This window comes from Oryx dammah, unplaced genomic scaffold, assembly GCF_014754425.2.
Source record: "Oryx dammah isolate SB20612 unplaced genomic scaffold, SCBI_Odam_1.1 HiC_scaffold_17, whole genome shotgun sequence".
Classification (NCBI taxonomy): Eukaryota; Metazoa; Chordata; class Mammalia; order Artiodactyla; family Bovidae; genus Oryx; species Oryx dammah.
This window is the reverse complement of record NW_024070201.1, coordinates 71095820-71117432: the sequence shown is the minus strand read 5'-3', so window position 1 is coordinate 71117432 and position 21613 is coordinate 71095820. Positions and strand designations below refer to the sequence as shown.

At 37.0% G+C, this 21613-nt stretch overlaps 1 protein-coding gene across 2 annotated transcripts in view; it reads right to left on the bottom strand.

Moving 5' to 3' along the window:
- TTC17 (tetratricopeptide repeat domain 17) overlaps positions 1-21613 on the bottom strand; it is a 123547-nt gene that overhangs the window by 59532 nt on the left and 42402 nt on the right. For both annotated transcript variants that reach the window (XM_040259038.1, XM_040259039.1), the window contains exons 15-16: positions 21358-21582; positions 14348-14534 (exon numbers count right to left, since the gene is read on the bottom strand). In XM_040259038.1, the coding sequence (XP_040114972.1) occupies positions 14348-14534; positions 21358-21582 (412 nt within the window). The remainder of the gene's footprint in view (positions 1-14347; positions 14535-21357; positions 21583-21613) is intronic.

Here is a 21613-nt window from a genome sequence, read left to right as displayed (position 1 = left end):
TTTCTCCAGTAGTCATGTATGGGATGTGAGAGTTGGACTATAAAGTTAGTTGAGTGCTGAAGATTTGATGTGCTGTTGGAGAAGACTCTGGAGAGACCCTTGGACTGAAAGGAGACCCAACCAGTCCATCCTAAAGGAGATCAGTCCTGAATATTCATTGGAAGGACTGATGCTGAAGCTGAAACTCCAGTACTTGGGCCACCTGATGCAAAGAACTGACTCATTTGAAAAGACCCTGATGCTGGGAAAGACTTAAGGTGGAGGAAAAGGGGATGACAGAGGATGATATGGTTGGATGGCATTACTGACTCAACGGACATGAGTTTGAGTAAACTCCGGGAGTTGGTGATAGACAGGGAGGCCTGGCGTGCTGCAGTCCGTGGGGTCGCAAAGAGTCGGACACGACTGAGCAACTGAACTGAACTGACTGAACTAAGCGTGGAACTTCAAAAAGAGTATTTCTGGTTCTGGAACAACTATGAGATCTTAAGCTTATCAACATCCTTTTTCTGCAGTTAGAGTACTGCCTGTATAAATTGGGTTATTAATATTAACCTCCCCTATAAGGGTATTCTGGAAAACGACTAAATATTTAATACACCATGCCTAAGCCTAAGTCTCCTAAGGGAGAAAGGCACAATTTATTCTGTGGCTAAACAGATTTTCAGAGTAAACTAAGTTCTCAGGAACTCCTATCATGACTAGGGTTAAAGAAATCTATTTTCTGTTGTTAATTCTGTTTACAAAGGTCTTTGCAGATTATTTTTCAACTGGAGTTGGGAAACCACCTACTTATTAAAAAGAATTCTTCTCTTTTGAATCTCATAAGTTGGTAAAGAGATTCCTGGGTGGATTAGGAATCCTTTAGGGTTCTTTAGCATTCTTTGGGGTTTGTTATAATAAAGAAATGCTACAAAACTGAGGCATCAAAATTGTGTAAGAGCAAGTAACTAATTTTCTATTTATTTCTCTAGTAAGAAATCTATCTATTAGGAAAAATGATAAGATAAATTGTGAAGTTTATCACGAAAGTGTATCTTTGAGTTAATCACCATTGCTAAGCAAGATTATTTTTTTTTTTAATTAAATTTTATTGGAGTAGTTTCTTTACAAAGATTACTTTAAAATACCACCAGGAAAATTAAACTGTGGGTGGCATGTGGGGCTTGGGATCACACTGAGTAACAGGTAATAGTGAAGAAGTAAGAAGCCTTATTGCAAATGGATTCCTTATGATTTCTACCTCAAAGTCTTATAGACCTTGTTCTAAAAGAAGCATTCCATGGTATGAGTGCAAATCCTGCCTAGATACAGCCTTACCATATGAACTTGGGCAAATCGACTCTTTTCTCTGCATCTAGGTTCTTTACCTGAGATAAGCTATTGTCCAACAATAAGAGGAGTCTGAGCAAACACCACTGCTGAGACCACGGTGAACACAAGCACACAGAACTCCCTGAATTTAAGTGACCCTGAGACAAGAGAATCTGCCTCACCTCCTCTACCCTGGGCTGTCCTCGGCTTAGAAAGGTGAGAGAAAGCATTTCAACAGTCGCAATGGCTCAGACTTGTTCTCTTTCAGCTGCTGAATGACATTCTTACAGGAGGTTTAAAAGTAATGGCTATGTACTGGCTGACCTTAACTGCCAGAGAGAAAACAGATCATATTAAAGACTTGAAATCAGCAACCTCAGGATTATATAGGCCTTCCCTCATGGTGAGGTGAATGAGTCAGAAGTGAGTTTAAAAAAGAAAAGCTAGCAAAGAAAAGTATGTGACCTCAAAATGAAATGAGAGCAGGGGTGGGGGAGGTAAGCGAGAAATTCTTTTCTACTATATATTCTAGAGTTAAATTCTCTCCTGGGGGACACTGTTCACACATGGTGGGGGAATCTGATCTGTATTGGTCTCTATAGACCTATACGCCCTGCCTCCTTTAGAGAAGGGGCAGAGTGAGCTATAATCTGATCTCCTTGTCCTGCCACGTGGCATTCCCTAAGTGGCTAAAGCGTAGGGTGCAAAGTCGGCATCAGCTGAGACACAGACACCATGACATGTAGGCTGTGCAAGAAATGGCTCCCGTGACGGAATCTAAGCTCTCCAATGCTGTAACTTCCTCCAGAAACGGGAAAGATTAGGCTGGATCCCTAAACAAGGGAATGTAAACATTAAGTTTACTAGGAAAGATTTCCCCACGCAGCAACTACATAAAAAAGTTAACTGTCATAGGTGCCATTATTATTACTATTAAATTTAAAAATCTGTTTTACTTCAGCCTAAGGAAATGGGTTTTGAGCAAGAATGTTGGGGAAACAAATCCAATAGATTTCTCACACTTACTGATTTATTTATGAATGTTAGTTTTTCAATGAGGGTCAACAAGGACATTTGTTTGTAATTTTCATTTAAAACAGTGCAGACAGGAGGTGGGAAAATACACGCTACCTGTTAGATGTGTCATCTGCTAGTGCACATGCGAGACAATGTGATTCCTTTCCTCTGCTCCCTCCTATGGTGTGGGAGCTGCAGGCCTTAATACATGATAGAAAAGTGTTCTGTGGATACAGCTAATTACCCTCTATTACCAGGTATTCTCAGTAGCTCAAACTTGAAATGCCATTAGATAATTTTCCATATGAGCACATTCTAAGGGCTAAACATTGGGAGGAGGGTGTGGAATGCATGGGCTAGCATATGGAGATGAAAAAAGGAATGGTCCCTGCTCTCAAGGAGTTAGGAAAGTCCTGTAGGAGACTTCTGTCTTGTACACAAATAACTGTAACGGCAGGTCACAGGAGCTGCAGGAGAGACACAGGTGGGCTGACTGCTCACACAGTTATATTATGATTAAGGGATCAGGTAAGGCGCATGGCAGAAGTGGGCCTTGAAGGATGGGCAAGATTAGAATTTTTATTCAGGGAGGGAAGGAGGGCACGAGGAGAGTTATGTGGGAAAACTACTGAGAACGACACAAGCAAACACATGGAACCAGGAAAGCAGGGTGTATGTGGTAGAGAAAACAGGCTGCCCACAACAGCATCATCGTGTCATGGTTTGCTACAACTTCCAAGGACGCTGCAAAAGAGAGAATGGTATTAAAGTCTCTGTGTTGTCAGTGAGCTTAGATTAAGCAGCCCTATTTGAGTCAACCACAGACTCTTGTAGTAAGCTGGCTTCATTCAATTCTTAATGCCTAGAATAAGCCTATACACAGAGGGCAGGGATGAGGGAACACGGGTGGCATAGGAAACTCCCTAGCTACTCACAACCTTTCTGGTTTATATTTACCTCTCTTTCCTCAGGCTGAAAGTGTTTATAGTCACCTGCTGGTGTCAAGGAAAAAAAATCTAGTAAAAAAAATCAACAGACCTTAACTCTGGTCCTCTTCCTCATAATACAAATGGACGCACAGAGAAACACAAAATGGTAAAGGGACCTACCATTAGAAGCCCTTGATGCTTCCACATGGCCAAGGCACTATAAATCAAGTGTAAAGCATTAGAAAAATAAATGATACTGTTTCCTTTTGCTTTATGTCACCAAACAAAATTGGAGGCATTCACCTCAGCTGCCACTTTGCACATAATAATATACTTTCCAGGACTCTGCTCTTTCCCAATCTTTAACATTTATGGTTTTTAGGCAGTGTACAGTGAGAGATGGTGACTTGTTTGGTTCAATTTTCCTATAGTTGTATTTCATGTCATCAAGGGAAATTGGCTGTATTATCACAGGTGTATCAGGAATCAGAAGACTTGATTAACACCACACTCCCTGTCAGCTGCTACTACTCTTTTTCCTAAAATGTGATATATTTTTTTTTTTAATATTCATCACTTTGGATATTTGTGATCTGACTTGGTTATTAAGTAAGGCCTGACAGCTAAAGCAGTTTAAACTGCTTTGAGAGTAGCAAATTTTGAATGTCAAATTTAGATTTGTTGTTATAAAAATCAACTAAGTGAGAAGAGAAATTCAAAGCTGTTATTTTCAACAGCTAAGAATTCTGATTTAAATTTATCCTATATTTTAAATATCATAATTAAATAAACTTTGATGGTTAAGAAAAAGTAACAGATTACTGAGATTTTCTTGGTCAAAGAACACAACAGTTTAGTATGAAACAACTTCAACTACTAGTAATAACAACGAAAGAAAAAAAGGGAGGAAAAACCCAAACCAGCATATATATGACCACATACATGTATATGCCAGGTTTCCTCAATCATGAGTATTTTAAATCTCACCAGTGCTCTTTTCTAGGGATTATCAGGTCCAACTACTGTATTCCATTAGGCCATGGAACTGAGTTAAAAAAAAAAAAAAATCATTCAATGGTTATATTTGTAAAGGGGTTTAAATACGTGGTACTCACTGTTTTAAACTGGTGAATAGTGAAAGTTGCTCAGTCATGTCTGACTCTCTGTGACCCCATGGAATAGTCCATGGAATTCTCCAGGCCAGAATACTGGAGTGGGTAGCCTTTCCCTTCTCGAGGGGATCTTCCCAACCCAGGGACTGAACCCAGGTCTCCCACACTGTGGATAGATTCTTTACCAGCTGAGCCACCAGAGTAATTCATTTCAACTAGTTGGTTCACAATGTACAGAAAGAATTTTCTGAGGTATAGGTCACTAAAAAAAAAAAAAAAAAAAAAGCCTCTCCAACGTAGCATGGATTTGTAGTATATGTGTGACAGAGAGAGAGAGGGAGAGAAAATTCTGCCAACTAGAGTAATTTTTTGAATGGGGAAGAGTTATGCAAATGCTTGCTATATGAGATAGCAAAGCTGAATGTCACAAACTGAAATATCTCCTAAAACATCTGCTACCATGAATGGATATGAAGATATAGACAGAAAGATAGCATCCAGTGAACTCGCCTAACTTCCTTCACACAAAGTATTCATAACAAGATGTTAGCCCCCTTCAGCTCCTATCAGGAGACATGTACAACTACAGTGACAAACCATGTTAAACACATCTTGTTCAGTAATTAACGAGGGCTGGATAAAACAGACTCCATCTTGCTCATCCATTTTTCTTGCTGGTATGCACCATCACTGTGACCTCAGTGATTTGAGTGTTAGAAAAAGTTCCTGATGCAGAATGGAGCCTAAACACAAAGGGTGATGTCTTAGGAGAACTTTCCAACCCTATCTGCAGAGAAGCAATCACAAAATATGATGAACAATGCCTTCCAGTGGGTTATTTCCACACTACATACACAGCAGAAAGGAGGAAGACTTAATTTACATGACCTAGACTTAATTTACAAACTCAAAAATATAACTCACTTTCTTTTGGACATGCAAGATAGTCACCCTAACACTGGCAAAGACCATTCACACACCTGAAGTTGTTACAAACTCTGTAACTCAGAGATTATCTTAATAAATTTGCAACTTATTTTTAAAGAAAAGCATTCTATAACTGAGTGACAAGCTGCAGTGTGAAGCTGACTTCAATAAGTGCTACTGCAGTGTCTAAAGTAACCATATAGTTGCTGCTCTCATTCTCAGTCCTCTTAGAGCAACACAGCCAAGCTGCAGTGACTTAGTTCCAACAGTCCCAGAGACAGAGAATAAACCTACTTGCCCTGTGTTTATTACATACAGGGGCTTAGAATACCCTCCTGACAAATGCCTTACTTCTTCACGAACCTGCCAAATTTTTCAGTTTGTTTCACCTACTTTCTCATGTTTCCATAACAAGTGAATTTTTTAAAAGTCTTTCTTCAGTTCAGTTCAGTCACTCAGTCATGTCCAACTCTTTGCGAGCCTATGGACTGTAGCACACCAGGCCTGTCCATCACCAACTCCCCGAGTTTACCCAAACACATGTCCATTGAGTCAGTGATGCCATCCAACCATCTCATCCTCTGTTGTCCCCTTCTCCTCCCACCTTCAATCCTTCCAAGCATCAGGGTCTTTTCAAATGAGTCAGCTCTTCGCATCAGGTGGCCCAAGTATTGGAGTTTCAGCTTCATCAGTCCTTCCAATGAACACTCAGGATTGATTTCCTTTAGGATAGACTGGTTGGATCTCCTTTCAGTCCAAGGGACTCTCCAGAGTCTTCTCCAACACCACAGTTCAAAAGCATCAATTCTTTGGTGCTCAGCTTTCTTTATAGTCCAACTCTCACATCCATACATGACTACTAGAGAAACCATAGCCTTGACTAGATGGACTTTTGTTGGCAAAGTAATGCCTCTGTTTTTTAATATGCTGTCTAGGTTGGTCATAACTTTTCTTCCAAGGAGTAATGTCTTTTTATTTCATGGCTGCAGTCACCACTACTATTTATATGTTATCTAAAGAATGATTCTTGGTATCATTAACTATTTGCTTTAAAGTTATTTTAGTTACATAGTGACAGGATGAAACACAAGTTATATAGCTTAGAATCATGCCATTAACTCCAAAATTAATCCAACTGTATACAGAACGCTCACTTTAATATTTCTATTATCCTAGAATTTATTCTTGTTTTAGTATAGATATCTTGCTATTGTACAGAAAATACTTTTGATAAACTGAGATCACCAACTGATTTTCTAAACTGTTAAACCCAGAGCTTTTCACACTATTCACTCATCCATTTCTGTTGTAATTTTTTCATAGGTACCAGTACCTTTATTTATGCAATGTTTTTCTTTAAATGGACTCATTGTTTAATCTTACAATAATTTATGTTAAAAGGGAAAATAAGTATCACTTGTCAAGAATGACAGGTTTGATGTGCTGGTTATATAATTCTTCCAATGCCAATTAGAATAAGTCACGAATACTAAAATTAAAAAATGTTACTCAATACCATCTAATAGCTTGTGCACCTCTGGTGGTATCTGTACCATATTTTGGGAACCAATACACAGCATACTGTTCATTTCTTTTTCCTTCTCAAACCCTCTGTTCCTCTGACCTTCAAGACCTAACTCCCTCTTGGCTCTCCCAGGCCCCTCTCTTTACTCACTCTTTCCCTGGCTCTGCTCCTTAAGTGCTAGAATTTTCTTTTTTTCTCCTCACTGTGAACCTTCTGGCGGAACCAGTGGCATCTCGGAATGAACACGTCTACCACTGAGCTTATTTTCCAGCCCTACATCAATGCATGGATAATTTCTTTTCCACATTCCTCCTCTTAATTAATGACACTGATAATTACCCAGTTACCAAAACTAGAAACCTCTAAAGTCAATTCACATTTTTAGTCTAGTGTTTTCAGCCCTTCCTCTCTCAATGTTATCTCCAATTTCCTCTGCCCCCCTTCATACTCATCTGACAACTGGCCTCTTATTCCACTGAGAAGTAATCAGAGGTCTCACTAGACCGATATCTCTACCTATACGCTGTACCTTCTCCTATCTAAGGACCTCCTCTACGCTACCTTTGTGCCTTGGGTTCCATCCCCTTCTGTTTATTCAAGAGCTTTGCTTTTATAATATTTTCTGCATCTTCAATTACTTCCTCTTTACTGGATCACTCCTATAGGAACACAATGCAGTACCTTTTATTTTTAGAACAATAAAACCAAAACCAAATATCTTTGACCCCACATCCCCGTCCAGCAACCACCCCGTTTTTCTGCTCCTCACCATAGCAAAACTTCTTGGAAGGGTTGCTAGCCATCTCCACCTCCTCATCTCCTCCACAAACCATTAAAAAACACTTTGAGAAGACTGCCAGTGACCTCTGTGTTCCAAAACCCAATGCTTTACTCTGTCTTCATCCAACTCAAGCTCATAGGATACCCCCACGTAACATAAGAATGATGATAATATAATTAACCACTCCCTGAAACATTTGCTTCACTTGGCTTCTGGAACAGAATACTTGCCTGGTCTTCTTATCTTACGGGCTACTCCTGTACTGTTCTTCCTCTTCTTGACCACTAAATGTTAGCTGGAATACCTAGTAATTAATCATTGATGTACTTTCCTTTTTATACAATCACTGAGGTAACATCGTCCAATTTTGTGATTTTAAAAACAGTCATAGGTCCATGGCTCACAAATTTTCATCTCTAGCCTGGGGCTCTTCCTTGACCACAATGATAGCTGTGTATAGCAACAGATAAGCAGCTGCTATACATCCAACTGCCTATCCAATACCCTCATTTAAATATTCAGTAGGCAACTGAAACTTAACATGTTTAAAACCAAACTTCTTTTTCTCCCTAAGCCTGCTCCTCTCTCAGACTTTACTGTCTCATTAAATAGCACCACAAGTACAGCTACCAGATCTTCTCTGTGAAGCCCAAGGTTATACAGCAATCTAATGATGCAAAATTCAGAAGCGAACAAAGTGACATGCTAAACTGAAAGGGACCATTTTAAGTGTGCTTTTTAGGGCTCATTATGACTGTCCTCCATAATACAGCTCAGATCCAAGTTTTATATAGGGATGTATGTATCTCTCTTGAAGGGTGATACAAGAAATGCAGTGATTATACTTTCATAAAATACTCAAGAATCTACAAATATGAATTCTTTCAGTCTTAGAAGTGTACTAATTTATGACTTGGGGATAAAAGAATTATGCTTGAGGCCTTGGAAGGCAGAGGACTCAGATTTCAGTCTCTGTGCTACCAATGACTGGCTCTTTGACTTGAGTAAATCATCACCTTTGCTTCTCAATTCATAAAAAGGGGACTTTCTTATCCTCCCTGGTACCATCACATAGATACAAAGGACTGTTTGGTGACCAAATAATTAAAGCCTTTTAAGTAAAGAAATATAAAAATGTAGACACCTTAAAAACTATGTGTTTCAGACTATATCTCTTTCTTTTTTAGAGCATATATTGTCACTAAGTCTCATCAAGAATGTGGTAAAGCTAGGGTCCTTAATTGCTGGTAGCATATCTCAGATAATCCACAGGAGGGCAGCAAAATGCAGGATTTTTTCTTCAAATTCTGAACTCCGTGTAAAATTGCTTTAAGCTACAAGTTATATAAGTCTACAGAAATTTAGGTAGGAGATCACAGGCTAAAACTAAACTAAAACTAAAGCAGGCAATGGAACAAGTTATCAAAGGAGATAAGATTTAGGTAAATAGTAAAGAGATGCTAAAAATACAGAAACACTGTAAAGACAACACAGGATAATTCTTTCACACGCTGGAAAAGATATTACGGCTCATGCAGGGACTCTCCTGGCGGTCCAGGGGGTGAGACTTCAGCTGGCAATGCAGGACGTGCTGATCCCTGGGGGGCAGCTAAGAGCCTACATGCCTCACAGCCAAAAAGTCAAAACATGAAACAGAAGCAATACTGTTAACAAATTCAATAAAGACTTACAATGGCCTACATTAAAAAATAAAAATCTTTAAAAAGAAAAAGATCATGTACATGATTTGGAAATTCTATTTTTTTTTTCTATAATGGAACAAGCTTTCAAATACATATTATAGAGAAACATATATAAAAATAAGTATACTTAGTTAAATACTAAAATCTGAGCTCTGTATAATATTTATTCACCTTTCTGAAGATCTGGGCCAACAATTTTAAGTAGGCATGTGTCTCAGTAAACTAAGAAAAAATAAGCAATCAGAAATTAGGGGCTGATGTTTAAATTATATTCAGCTATTAATAATGCCATTGTTAGTGGCATACTTATAAGCATGTAATGAAGTCTAATAAACAACCTACCATCGGTCTTATGTTTTCTAGAAAAACAATACTGAATGAAGAATACTAAAAATAAAGTAAAATTATGCATATCAGAGATATAATAACAGAAAAACATATATTGCTTAGGTAGTAGAAAGCATCTTTGTTAGATATAACTTTTTAAATTTCAAATTAGTGAAGCTAAAGAATGAAGAAGTCTGGAGTAATAAATCTACTATCATAAATATTACAGATACAAGATTCACATTTTGCTTATACTGCTATTAAAATTATTTTCCATCTTTTATCATTAGAGAAGATAATAATTACTGCTTCACGAAAGTTCATTTTCTGTGAGACACCGTTATTTTCATTTTTTAAAAAAAGTCCTTTTTTAGGGTTGAGCACTCATGAGAACTTACTTATATTCAAAACCATGATAAGTTTGACAGATCCCATTTTACTTTTTAAAAGGCCAAGTATGCTGTTATTGGACTTCCCTGGTGGCTCAGACAGTAAAGCGCCTGCCTACAATTCGGGAGACCTGGGTTCGATCCTTGGGTTGGGAAGATCCCCTGGAGAAGGAAATGGCAACCCACTCCAGTACTTTTGCCTGCAAATCCCATGGACGGAGGAGCCTGGTGGGCTACAGTCCACGGGGTCGCAAAGAATAGGACACGACTGAGCGACCTCACTTTATTTCACTTCACGCTGTGTATTAAACAGAGTTTGTTAAAGTGGCCAATTCAGTTCTAATTAAGTTAAACTATAAAATAACAAACCAATAAATGTGGGAAAAAGTATGTATTTCCAAACTGGCAAAATAAATGGCTTAATCAAAGCTGGAAGCACTAGCTTCTGTTTTACTGTTAACTTGAGAGTGGACAATTAAAAAACCAATCTATTATGTTTTCCTTTCCAGGATCCTTGAAACTGTAATGTTAATATAAAATACCTATAAAAGACAAGGGTTTACTAAATAGTATTCAAAGGAGAGAGACGTCGATGATAAGCAGTTGCTATAAGAGCACATGCAACTAATAAATGGCAGCAAATAAGATGACTTTGGATTAATCAAAGTTTGGGAAAACTGTCAGATAAGTGATTTTTCACTAAATGTCACACTGTTAGCTATAAAGTCTTTAGAAGCAGGATAACTGTGTAAGCATAATGATAATGTACTTTTAAGCAGAATGAATCAGTATTCAAAGCTAGATATATTACCTGTGCACATATTACAAAAAATACACACTGAAAATCTGTGTGAAAAATGTCCATGATTATGTATGAAAAGCAATAAAATACTTGCTGATGTTAAAAGACTGCTGATAATTTTACCATTTAGTTCATACTACCTAAGAGATTATACACTATATTACACTTGACGGAAAAAGTGTCTAATGTGGATCTTTAAAGAAAATGATTTGTGGAAAATTAATAACAGTGGTCAGAAAAATAGTTTTTTAAAAATGTTTTCCAAGAGCATTTAACTATTTTTGATCTTGAAAAACTTACTTGAAAAGCTTTCAGATTGGTAGCTTTTCAAATAGACTTTCATAAGAGAATTTTATAGGTTGGGAAAAGGTGAATAGGGCAGCTTAAATTCTTATCTCAAAAAACTCAATTACAATACAAATTCCTTCATTATTATATGGAAATAGAATCACAAGTCTTGCTGTCTCTGGAGACCTTGGTATAGTCATAGTAAAACCTTTAGACAGACAGTATGTCAAATAAGTAAGATAACTTAAGATTCTTTTAATATTGCAAAAATGAAAAAGTAAAGGGTAGACAGAATCATTTGAAGGTAAAGAAATGCTAATCATTACTCAGAGATCTTGCCTTCTTTTTCATTAAGCATTTAGTAAAGCTCAGAGTTAACTGGAATAAATGCAACTGTTAGGTTTTAAAATATAAGTTCATCATTTTGATTAGAGGTGTTTGCATTTTTCAATTTCAGCTTTTCCAAGTTGGAACTTGGCAAAGCAACCATCAATAAATAGGATTATTGTGGAAACAAGTAATACAAAAACACTGTCAAAGAAAACTTTAATACTGAAATTAGTTCAGTATTATTAGTGAGTTTTTAAACCTAGAAAATGCTACAGCATACATTTCCATTAGGGGTAATAGTATTTTTTTTAGGAGTTAAAAGACACTGGATTGTTTTCTAAACCAATTAACTGCAATGTAAAAAGGTCTATTTTTTTTAATAAAAAAAATTTTTTTAAACGAGCTCTCTCTGAAAGAATTAAAAACGGTATTCTCTCTTCCCAAGTCAAATTATTTTATTTTATTGTTATTGTATTGGATCCAATAATATTCTTGGAAAAAACTGGAAAGATCTGAGATCTTTCTTGGAATAAACTGAGAAAGATCTGTTTCAAGATAATAGTTTCCTGAACTAGTTGAGATCATGTTCTGGGGGAAAATGCTCAAGACAACTAATTTCCTCTCTTGACATTAGTGACATAAAATAAAAATAAATTTCAAAAAACTAAAACACTGGATTTTCCTGGTGGTCCAGTGGTTGAACCTCCATGCTCCCACTGCAGAGGTCATGGGTCCGATTCCTGGCTGGGAAAAATCTACATACTGTTCAGGGTGGCAAAAAAAACCACAAAAAACGAACTAAAATGCTAAGAAAAGAAAAGGCTTTTAGGAAAGTTATCCCTATATACATATAAAACCCTTCTCCCTAGTAACAGAAAAGAATCAAGAGAGGTGAGGGAGATGAGAGGAAGTAAAGAAAACAGGAAACAATCAATATAAGCAGCTCATTGAAAAAACTGAAAATCTTGGATGACCACAAAATTTTAAAGACCACAGCATATTTTCTAGTATTACGCAAGAAGATTCTTAACCTTTTGAGTCACATTTTGCATTCATCATGAATTTCGATGGCTTACTTTTACGTAAGACCTACTCTGTGGAAATAATCTCACTTAATTCTTCCCAAAAGTATATGAGATTTTACTGTCTTTCATTTTATAGATTAGGACATACTTTACTGAGAATAGAAAGACAGTAATGGCAGAACCAGGGTTCCAACATGAATCCTCATGACTCTAGCACTAGCCACTGCACTATGCTGCTGCTGCTGCTAAGTTGCTTCAGTCGTGTCCGACTCTGTGCGACCCCATGGACGGCAGCCCACCAGGCTCCCCCGTCCCTGGGATTCTCCAGGCAAGAACACTGGAGTGGGTTGCCAGTTCCTTCTCCAATGCATGAAAGTGAGAAGTGAAAGTGAAGTCGCTCAGTTGTGTCCGACTCTTCGTAACCCCATGGACTGCAGCCCACCAGGCTCCTCCGTCTATGGGATTTTCCAGGCAAGAGTACTGGAGTGGGGTGCCATTGCCTCCTCCGAGCCACCACACTATACTCCTGCTAAAACACTGTCTCAGGGCATCAAAAGTCACATACAAACTCCACTGTAGTGTAGACAGTGCTCAACACTCATCTGCAACTCAACCTTGGAGTTATGCTGCTGGGAGATTTTTTTTTGTTTCTTCACCAGAAACCTGGGCTTTGATATTTAAAACGACCAACTGCCTTCCATTAAAATCCTAAGGCAGTGTGGTAAAGAGAATCAAGAAAATCAATTTGGATGCCAAATCTGGTAATTATTAATGTCTTTTAGACAAGTTACTTAATAAAGTGTGTGTCACTTAAAAAAAAATCTGACAGAAGGAGCTGGACTAGTCCTTTGGTCAAATACTGGATCTAATTTGAACATTAACAGAGCAACTACTCTATGCTCTACAAAAGCAAGGTACTGAGGATCCATATGTACATAAACTGCACCACTCATAATTCAAGTTAAACTCATTTTTTTTCTTCCCAGTAAAGATTAAACAAGTAAATAATCAAATATTGTAGAACTACTATATTCAATATCCTATGATAAACCATAAATAGAAAAGAATATGAAAAAGAATATATATGTATATTGAATCACTTTGCTATATAGAAAAAATTAATACAACATTGTAAATGAGCTATACTTCAATAAAAAGTACTGAAGAAAAAAAATACCACGGAACTCTTATGGAGTTCTAATTGATAAATCTACAATACCTTAGATACTAACTCAAATACTTCTGACCCAGGTAGATACACTTCTGCACATGGATGTATGTCTATATATGCGTGGAGGCGGTGGGAGAAAGTAGAAGAATGCATAGCGGATGCCACTTCACATCAGGTGACTATTTTAAAGGTGCAGAAAAGGTCTGCATCACCTTCACTCAAAGACAGGCTGTATCTCAGTGAATGAGGATAGAAACACTGCTTCAAATCTCATGACACAGTTTGAATTCATGGCAGAAAAAGATTTCCTTTGCCATAAATATCAGTTATTGGAAAGCAGAGATTTTGAGAGGGAAAAAAAAACCTCACTGCTAATCAATCCCAACTGAATAATATACTTTAATCAGCCTTTCTCAAACTAGAGTTCTGGGAGAGAACTAATAAGCTAAATGCTACAGAGTATTTATATAGAAAGCAATGAGTTAATTTCTTTTCTATGTATCTAGAATTATGCTCAGTTCAGTCACTCAGTCGTGTCCGACTCTTTGCGACCCCATGAATCGTAGCACGCCAGGCCTCCCTGTCCAAGAATTATGCTAGTTAAGTAAAATCCTTGGGAAATTAAGAAAATGATTTTCTGTGTCCTGTTGATGAAAACAGGAATCCCAACTGAACTTGTTATTTGGCTGGGATTTATGGCTGCTTACCACTGCAAACAGAAGAGGTGATGTTGTACAGAAAAGGATAAAACTGCATACAGCGAATCAGCTTCAGGCTGTTCTCACACTCTGGGCATTTGGTAGTTAATTTCAAAGCCTGTCTAAAGGCCTCAAGTGCCCCACTGATATTCTTCAGAGCTAGGTAAGCATTTCCCAGGCTCAAAAAGGTCAGGGGCTGAAAAGAAAAAAAAGAAAAATCAGCAAAATGTTAATGAATTAATATCTTCCAAGAGTTACAAAACCTTTACAGTGTTATGTCTTTTGGCTTTTTTTTAAGGTTATCCTATAAAAGTTACCCCAGCTGTCCATTTTATTTACATCAGCTAATTCTAAACTGTTTAACATAAATTTATTTTTTACCTTTTTACTAAGATAAATTACATCAAGTGTGTAATGTACATTAGTCTTAACTGTACAGCTGTAACCACCACTCATCTAAAGATATACAACATTTAGAACATTTCTAGTACCCTGAGAGGCTCCCTTGGGCAACCCCACCCCCAACTCCAGATAATGAGGCTGCGACTTGTATCAGCACAGATTACTGCCACCTGTTCTTGAATGTCACATAAACAGAATCAAACAGCGTGTTCCCTTGTGCATGTAACTTGTACCCTTCTGTAGATTTTTTTACTCAACCACACCTGTAAGGCTTTTTTGGGTATATGTTTACTCTTTTTTAAAAAAACGGATGTGTAACGTATCCACATGTGAATACACCGCATGGTTTGTTCATCCATTCTCCTACCGATAGCCTGTTACTGGATTGCTTGTAGTTTTTGATCTGCCACAGATAAATTTACTATGAAGTGAACATTGTTGTAAATGTCTTCTGATAGACATATTACTCATTTTCCTTGGGTATACATTTAGAAGAGGATCTTAAGATAGGCATACATTTAGTTTTAGGAGATCCAAGCAAACAGTTTTCCAAAATGGACATACAGACTTAATACTTCTACAAGCAAGTGTGAGAATTCACTGACTTGGTATTGTCAGTTTTTTAAAATTTAGCTGTTTTAGTAAGATGCTTAAGTGGCATCTCACTGCGATTTTAATTTGCATTTCCTTGATCAGTAATAATATTGAAACATTTTTCATATACTTACTGGCCATTTTGGTACCCTTATTTCTGAAGTGCTGTTTTTTTCCCCATTAAAAAAAATGGGTTGTCTTCTCTTATTAATTTGAAGGAGTTCTTTATATATATACTAGACATGAAGTCTTTGTTGGACATATTTATCGCAAATATCTTTCCCAGTCTGTCATTGGCCTTTTTATTTTCTTAATGGTATCTTTTGATAAACAGAAACTCTTAATTTTAATGAAGTTCAGTTTACATATTTTTTTCTTTTGTAGTTAGTGCTTTCTGAAATCTTTGCCAGCTATAAGGTAATAAAGACTTTCTCCTATGTTTTCATCAAGAAGTTTTGTTGTTTTATCTTTCACATTATGGTACATGATCCATCTCAAGTTAATTTTGTATACAACATGAGGTAGGAGTCAAGGTTCATTTATTTTTCCATAGGGGATATCCAAGTACTCCATTACTACTTACTGAAAAACCCAAAGCTCCCCCAAAACACTAAACTACAGGTGGGCCTTTGTCATAAATCAGCCTATTTCTAATTTCTCTATTGTGTTCCACTTGTATATTTGAGTATCTTTGTGCCAATTCCACTGATTTAATTACAGTAAATCCCAAAATCTGATAATGTAAGTCTTCCAACTCTGTTTTTATTTCCCTAACCCCCAAATCTTTGTGCTATTCTAAGATCCATTTTTATGTAGATTTTTGAAACTATTCATCAATTCACACACACAAATACATGCAATTGCTGGGAGTCTGGGATGAAACTGAACCTATAAATCAACTTAAAGAGAACTTAAGGTGAAGGTAAGGTAAGGTGAAGTTGCTCAGTTGTATCTGACTCTTTGCGACCCCATGGACTGTAACCTACTAGGCTTCTCCATCCATGGGATTCTCCAGGCAAGAATACTGGAGTGGATTGCCATTTCCTTCTCCAGGGGATCTTCCCTGACCCAGGGATCGAAGCCGGGTCTCCCGCATTGGAGGCAGATGCTTTAACCTCTGAGCCACCAGGGATCTTACACCTTAACGATACTGAATCTTCCAATCCATGTACATGACGTATCAATACACAACCATTTAGTTAGGTTTTCCCCTTAGCAACATTTTCATAACAGAAATTTTGTGCACTTTCCTTTAGATTTCTAGATATCTGCTTTTTTGATGCTATTGTGAATAGCCTTAAAATTTTCCAATTGTTTTGTGAGACTTTGTTTTTATAAGCAGCCCAAAGTATCCCGTTGAGGTCATTTTAGTGGAAATATGCCTATGCTTAGTATTTGCTGTGTACAAACTGTTTATTCTAAACTTATTTTATCATTTAAAATATTTTAAAAGATCTAAGAATGTTGTGTTTCCAAACTGCACAGTATATCTCCATGAAAAGCAATACCTATAATTTTTTTCTTTTTTAAATCATGAAAATATGATGACACATTTACAGAAGACTTGGAAAATACAGAACAAAGTTATACAGTTCCACTATATATTACAATTGTTATTTATAAGTAGTTAAATTAAGATTTTTAGTTGGAGTTTCAATATCAAACTCTCAAATTAAAAGAATGACGAGACAGCAAAGTAGGATACAGCAGACCTGAAAAGAACTATGAACCAATTCAACATAATTACAATATATATAATTTTCACACAACAGCAGCATACAAATTCTACTTAAGTTTCCATAGACTATAAATCATGAGATATTAGAACATGTAACACCTATAATTTATCAGCTACTTACTTCTGATGAGGCTGCTGGGTCATCACAAATATCTCACTATCACCAAGCCAAGGTTTACAAAATATTCCAGATTAAAGAGGTCTAATGTGAGTAGTTCTCAAGTTACATTTAAAGTAATACTTAGAGGTTTACAATATATAAAATTAAATTCCGTACTTAAATTAAGTGTCTTTATATTTTCCATAAGGAAACAAAGTATCATGATTATCCCTACAACTAGAATGATAGTTGGGCAAATATCTTGTATTCAGACAAACTGGTTAGCATTTTAGAAAAAAAGAGCAATTTTCTAGTTCAGTCAGAAAATAATTACTGAGTGATTGTTTTCACTGTGTTTCAAATACTATTTTTCACACTGGGGATATAGCAGAAAATAAGAAAGATAAACCTCTACCTCAGTGGATCTTATAATCTCATGTAACACAACTGTGGGGATGTCACACAATTGTGAGTGAAATGTGATAAAGGAAAGAACAGCAGGGAAGAGACGGAAGTAGTACTAAGAGTTGGGAAGAGAGTGGCATTTCATATAGAGTAGTAATGGAAGACTCACTGAGAAGTTAGTATTTGTAAAAGATTTTAAGAGATGAGGCACAAACTAGGAAGAATCTTAGTGGGATGAAGCATCCCAAGCACGAAGAACAGAAAATGCAAAGGTCCTGAGGAGGGACCACAGCTAGCACGTTCAAGGAACGCCATGGAGGCAAGTAAGGCTACAACAGGATGACCAATGGAACGGTCTCACAGATATGAGACAGGAAAAGTAACAAGGTCACGTAGGACTTTCTACTCCATTTTCTTGTCTCTTATTGTGAGTTACATGGAGGGACACTGCAGAGATTTGAATAGACATATAACATCTGATTTTTAATAATAATCTCATTGTCTGCTATAATATGAATAGAGTGTAGGGCAATAAAAGCAAAAAACAGAAGCTAGTTAGGAGGCTACTGAAATAATCTAGATAAAAGATAATGATGGTTTGGATAAAAGATAATGATGGTTTGGATAAGATAGCAGTGGAAGTGAAGAGAAAGTTGCTCAGTCGTGTCTGACTCTTTGAGACCCCTGGACTGCAGCCTGCCAGGCTCCTCTGTCCATGGACTTCTTCAGGCCAGAATACTGGAGTGGGTTCCCTTCTCCAGCAGATCTTCCCAAACCAGGGATTGAACCCAGGTCTCCTGCATTGCAGGTCGATTCTTTACCAGCTGAGCCACCAGGGAAGACAGCAGTGGAGATGAAGATAAATAGTGAAATTCTGGGTATATTTCAAAAACAGAATCAGCAAGCGTAGTCAATAGATTGCATCTGCCCTGAGAGGAGAAAGGTACGAAGGATAACTTTAAGTTTCTGTCTTGAACTGGTGGCTTCACCGTTTACAGAAATGGGGAAGACCAAGACCAAACTGGAACAACGTTATGGAGCTTAGTTTTGGCCTGCAGGTTTAGTGTTTGAGACATTCAAGTGGAGATGTCAGATAAACTGCTGAATAAAGGAGTCTGGAGTTCAGAGCAAAGTTGATACATGAGTCAATAAGGAAAGAATAGTGTTCTTGAGATATGGTTCTGGAACAAGTGGATACCCATGTGGATATGAACTTTGATCCCTACCTCATTACAAAGAAAATTTAACCTGAAATGGATCATAGGTCTAGATGTAAAACCTGAAACTATAAAACGTCTGGAAGACAGCATGAGAAAAGATCTGTATATATGCAAGAGTCAACTATTTAAAGACAAGCCATAGGAAACAAAACCAGAAAAGGACTATTTTTTTCAACCTTCTTATAAGGACATCTTAAATCTAAGGATAGAAATCAAAAGGAATCAGATAGTAAATTAAGGGAATTTTTAAAAGCTAAGAGAAAAAGGCAAACAGAGAAGTATTTTTAACATATGACAGATGGAGTTTAAAGATTTTTTTGTATAAAGAAACCATGTAAAATTTTTAAAGATTCGAACAAAGTGGACAAAATTCCTACATAAACTTTTACTTTAAAAATACAATTGAAATAAAATATCCTTAAAATAGGATACAGAAATTTGATATAGCAGAGAAGTAAAAAAAATTTTTAAGTAAATTTGTTTTACAAATGTAAATACAGAAGCAGTGTAACATGACTATAAAGAATATGAACTTTGAGGGCATTTCTCCCTGAGTTCAAATCCAAGCTCTTTGACTTTCTATAAACCCCTTCAGTTTTCTTTTTCTATCAAATGGGTAAATCTTATCTCAGAGGGTTGTACGGATTAAATGAGTCATTACATGTAAAGTGCCTTGTATGGTACACTAGAAAACAATAAAAGTTAGCAGTTATTTCAATTGCTTGATAATTGTATTATCTGGTGATAATACTAGAGAAATGAATATTCACAGATCTTGATTATGGCAACGTATATTTGCTCAAAATATTCATTCTACCAGCAATCTTTCCTAAGAAAATTTTCTTTACACAATCATTTGAATTGATGGCTAGAAAAACTATATAGTAATATTTTTTATATATAATAAGGTTTAAAGATCACCAAAGTTACAGTAAGGGGCTTCCTTGGTGGTTCAGTGGTAAAGAATCCTCCTGCAATGCAGGACCACACAAGATGTGGGTTCGATCCCTGGGTTGGAAAGACCCCCTGGAGGAGGGCATGGCAACCCACTCCAGTGTTCTTGCCTAGAGAATCCCATGGACAGAGGAGCCTGGCAGGCTACAATGGATAGGGTCACAAAGAGTTGGACACAACTGAAGTGACTTAGCAAAGTAACAATAAAGTTACAATATACAAAAGATTTATGTAGAGTGAAAGCTTACAAGGAAATACTTCCAAATGTTGACACTGGGGGTAAGGTCTGATGAAGGTATATCCAGGGGTATTTACCCTGATTCACTGATTTATCTTTTTATTCTTATTACAGTACCACAGTATTTAACTGAAATTTTAGTAGAATTTTCAAATGTAGAAAGGCAACTAATCTCTAAAGGAGCTCTTTTTTCTTCAGAAGAATATTGCCTAACTGCCTTGGGTGATGGTGCAAAAAAGTGAACCATGACAAGTATGCAGGGAATATAGCTGTGCTGAGCCTTCTATTTGGGCGTTCCTTTTATCACATCCCATATAAAGCATCTGTTCTACTGCACCCACACCTGACACTGTGAACATCTGATAAATATTTGATGTACTTCTCTGGCAGGTTGGCCTCTGTATATAACACAGTGGTTGTAAACTTCTACTTAGAATCCAGTCATGAATTTGTCTATTTCAAAGGAAACTTGTAATAGGCAACATTTCCTGCTAATACTGAAAGAAATTACTTTTGGGACACCTCAAATAAACCTAAGCCTTTCATGTACAGTTCTTCTAAAAGTTTCTTTGGGTATAAAACTTGGAAACATTTAGACACTAAGTATGAAAGCCATTTAATTATATATTTATTATAACTGCATTTCATCAAACCTAAAATGTCATCAATTGTAACATGCATCCTTATTTCAGAGATGTTAATATATGAAAAAAAAGGAAGTGGTATTTTAGAAACTATGAAATAAAGTAATAAACTACAGAGCAGAGGTGTAACTCCATGGACTGCATGAGGAAGGTTCAAGGTGCGAACCTATCTACCCTTATCAAAACAACCTTTAAACTGGGCTCTGGCTTGGTTGGTATAAAGATTTCAAGTTGTAAAACAATGTAATACTAAAGGATGTGCATGCTGTAATGAGTAGGATAAAGTGAGAAGCAGATATTTCCGACATAAAAAGGGGGCAGTATATTTTTAGCATCTGTGTCATTCTTATTTAAATATGTTTCTAAAAATAAACTGCATAATTTATAAACTTCCTTTAAAATAGAGATAAACACATCAAAAATACAACAAAAGCCCCCTTACAATATGCAAATTCTACCCTGAAAAATAAAACATGAGATTTCTTTTATGCCCTCTCTACAAAAATACAACGAATACTCTGAATTTGAGTTACCATTGCTGCTGCTGCTGCTGCTGCGTCGCTTCAGTCGTGTCTGACTCTGTGCGACCCCACAGACGGCAGCCCGCCAGGCTCCCCCGCCCCTGGGATTCTCCAGGCAAGAACACTGGAGTGGGTTGCCATTTCCTTCTCCATGAGTTACCACTACGTAGTACATATTGCTACAAAGGAACATGAAACCTCACCTCAGAGCTATTGATGGCCAAAGCTTGAAGCAGCAGTTTAGTGGCGTCAAGATGAAGGCCATAGTGAATCAAAAGGTTGGCCAAGTTAACAAGAGGAACGTCCTGGTATTGAAGGGGAGCCAAATTCAACGCCCTCTGAAGACAAGCGATAGCAAAAGTGCTATTTCCTACTGCTCTCCAGTAGAGTCCAGCTTCATTGAGGATCAGCCAGACAGGAGCATTAGGCTGAAAAAGACCAAATACGTCACTTAATTCA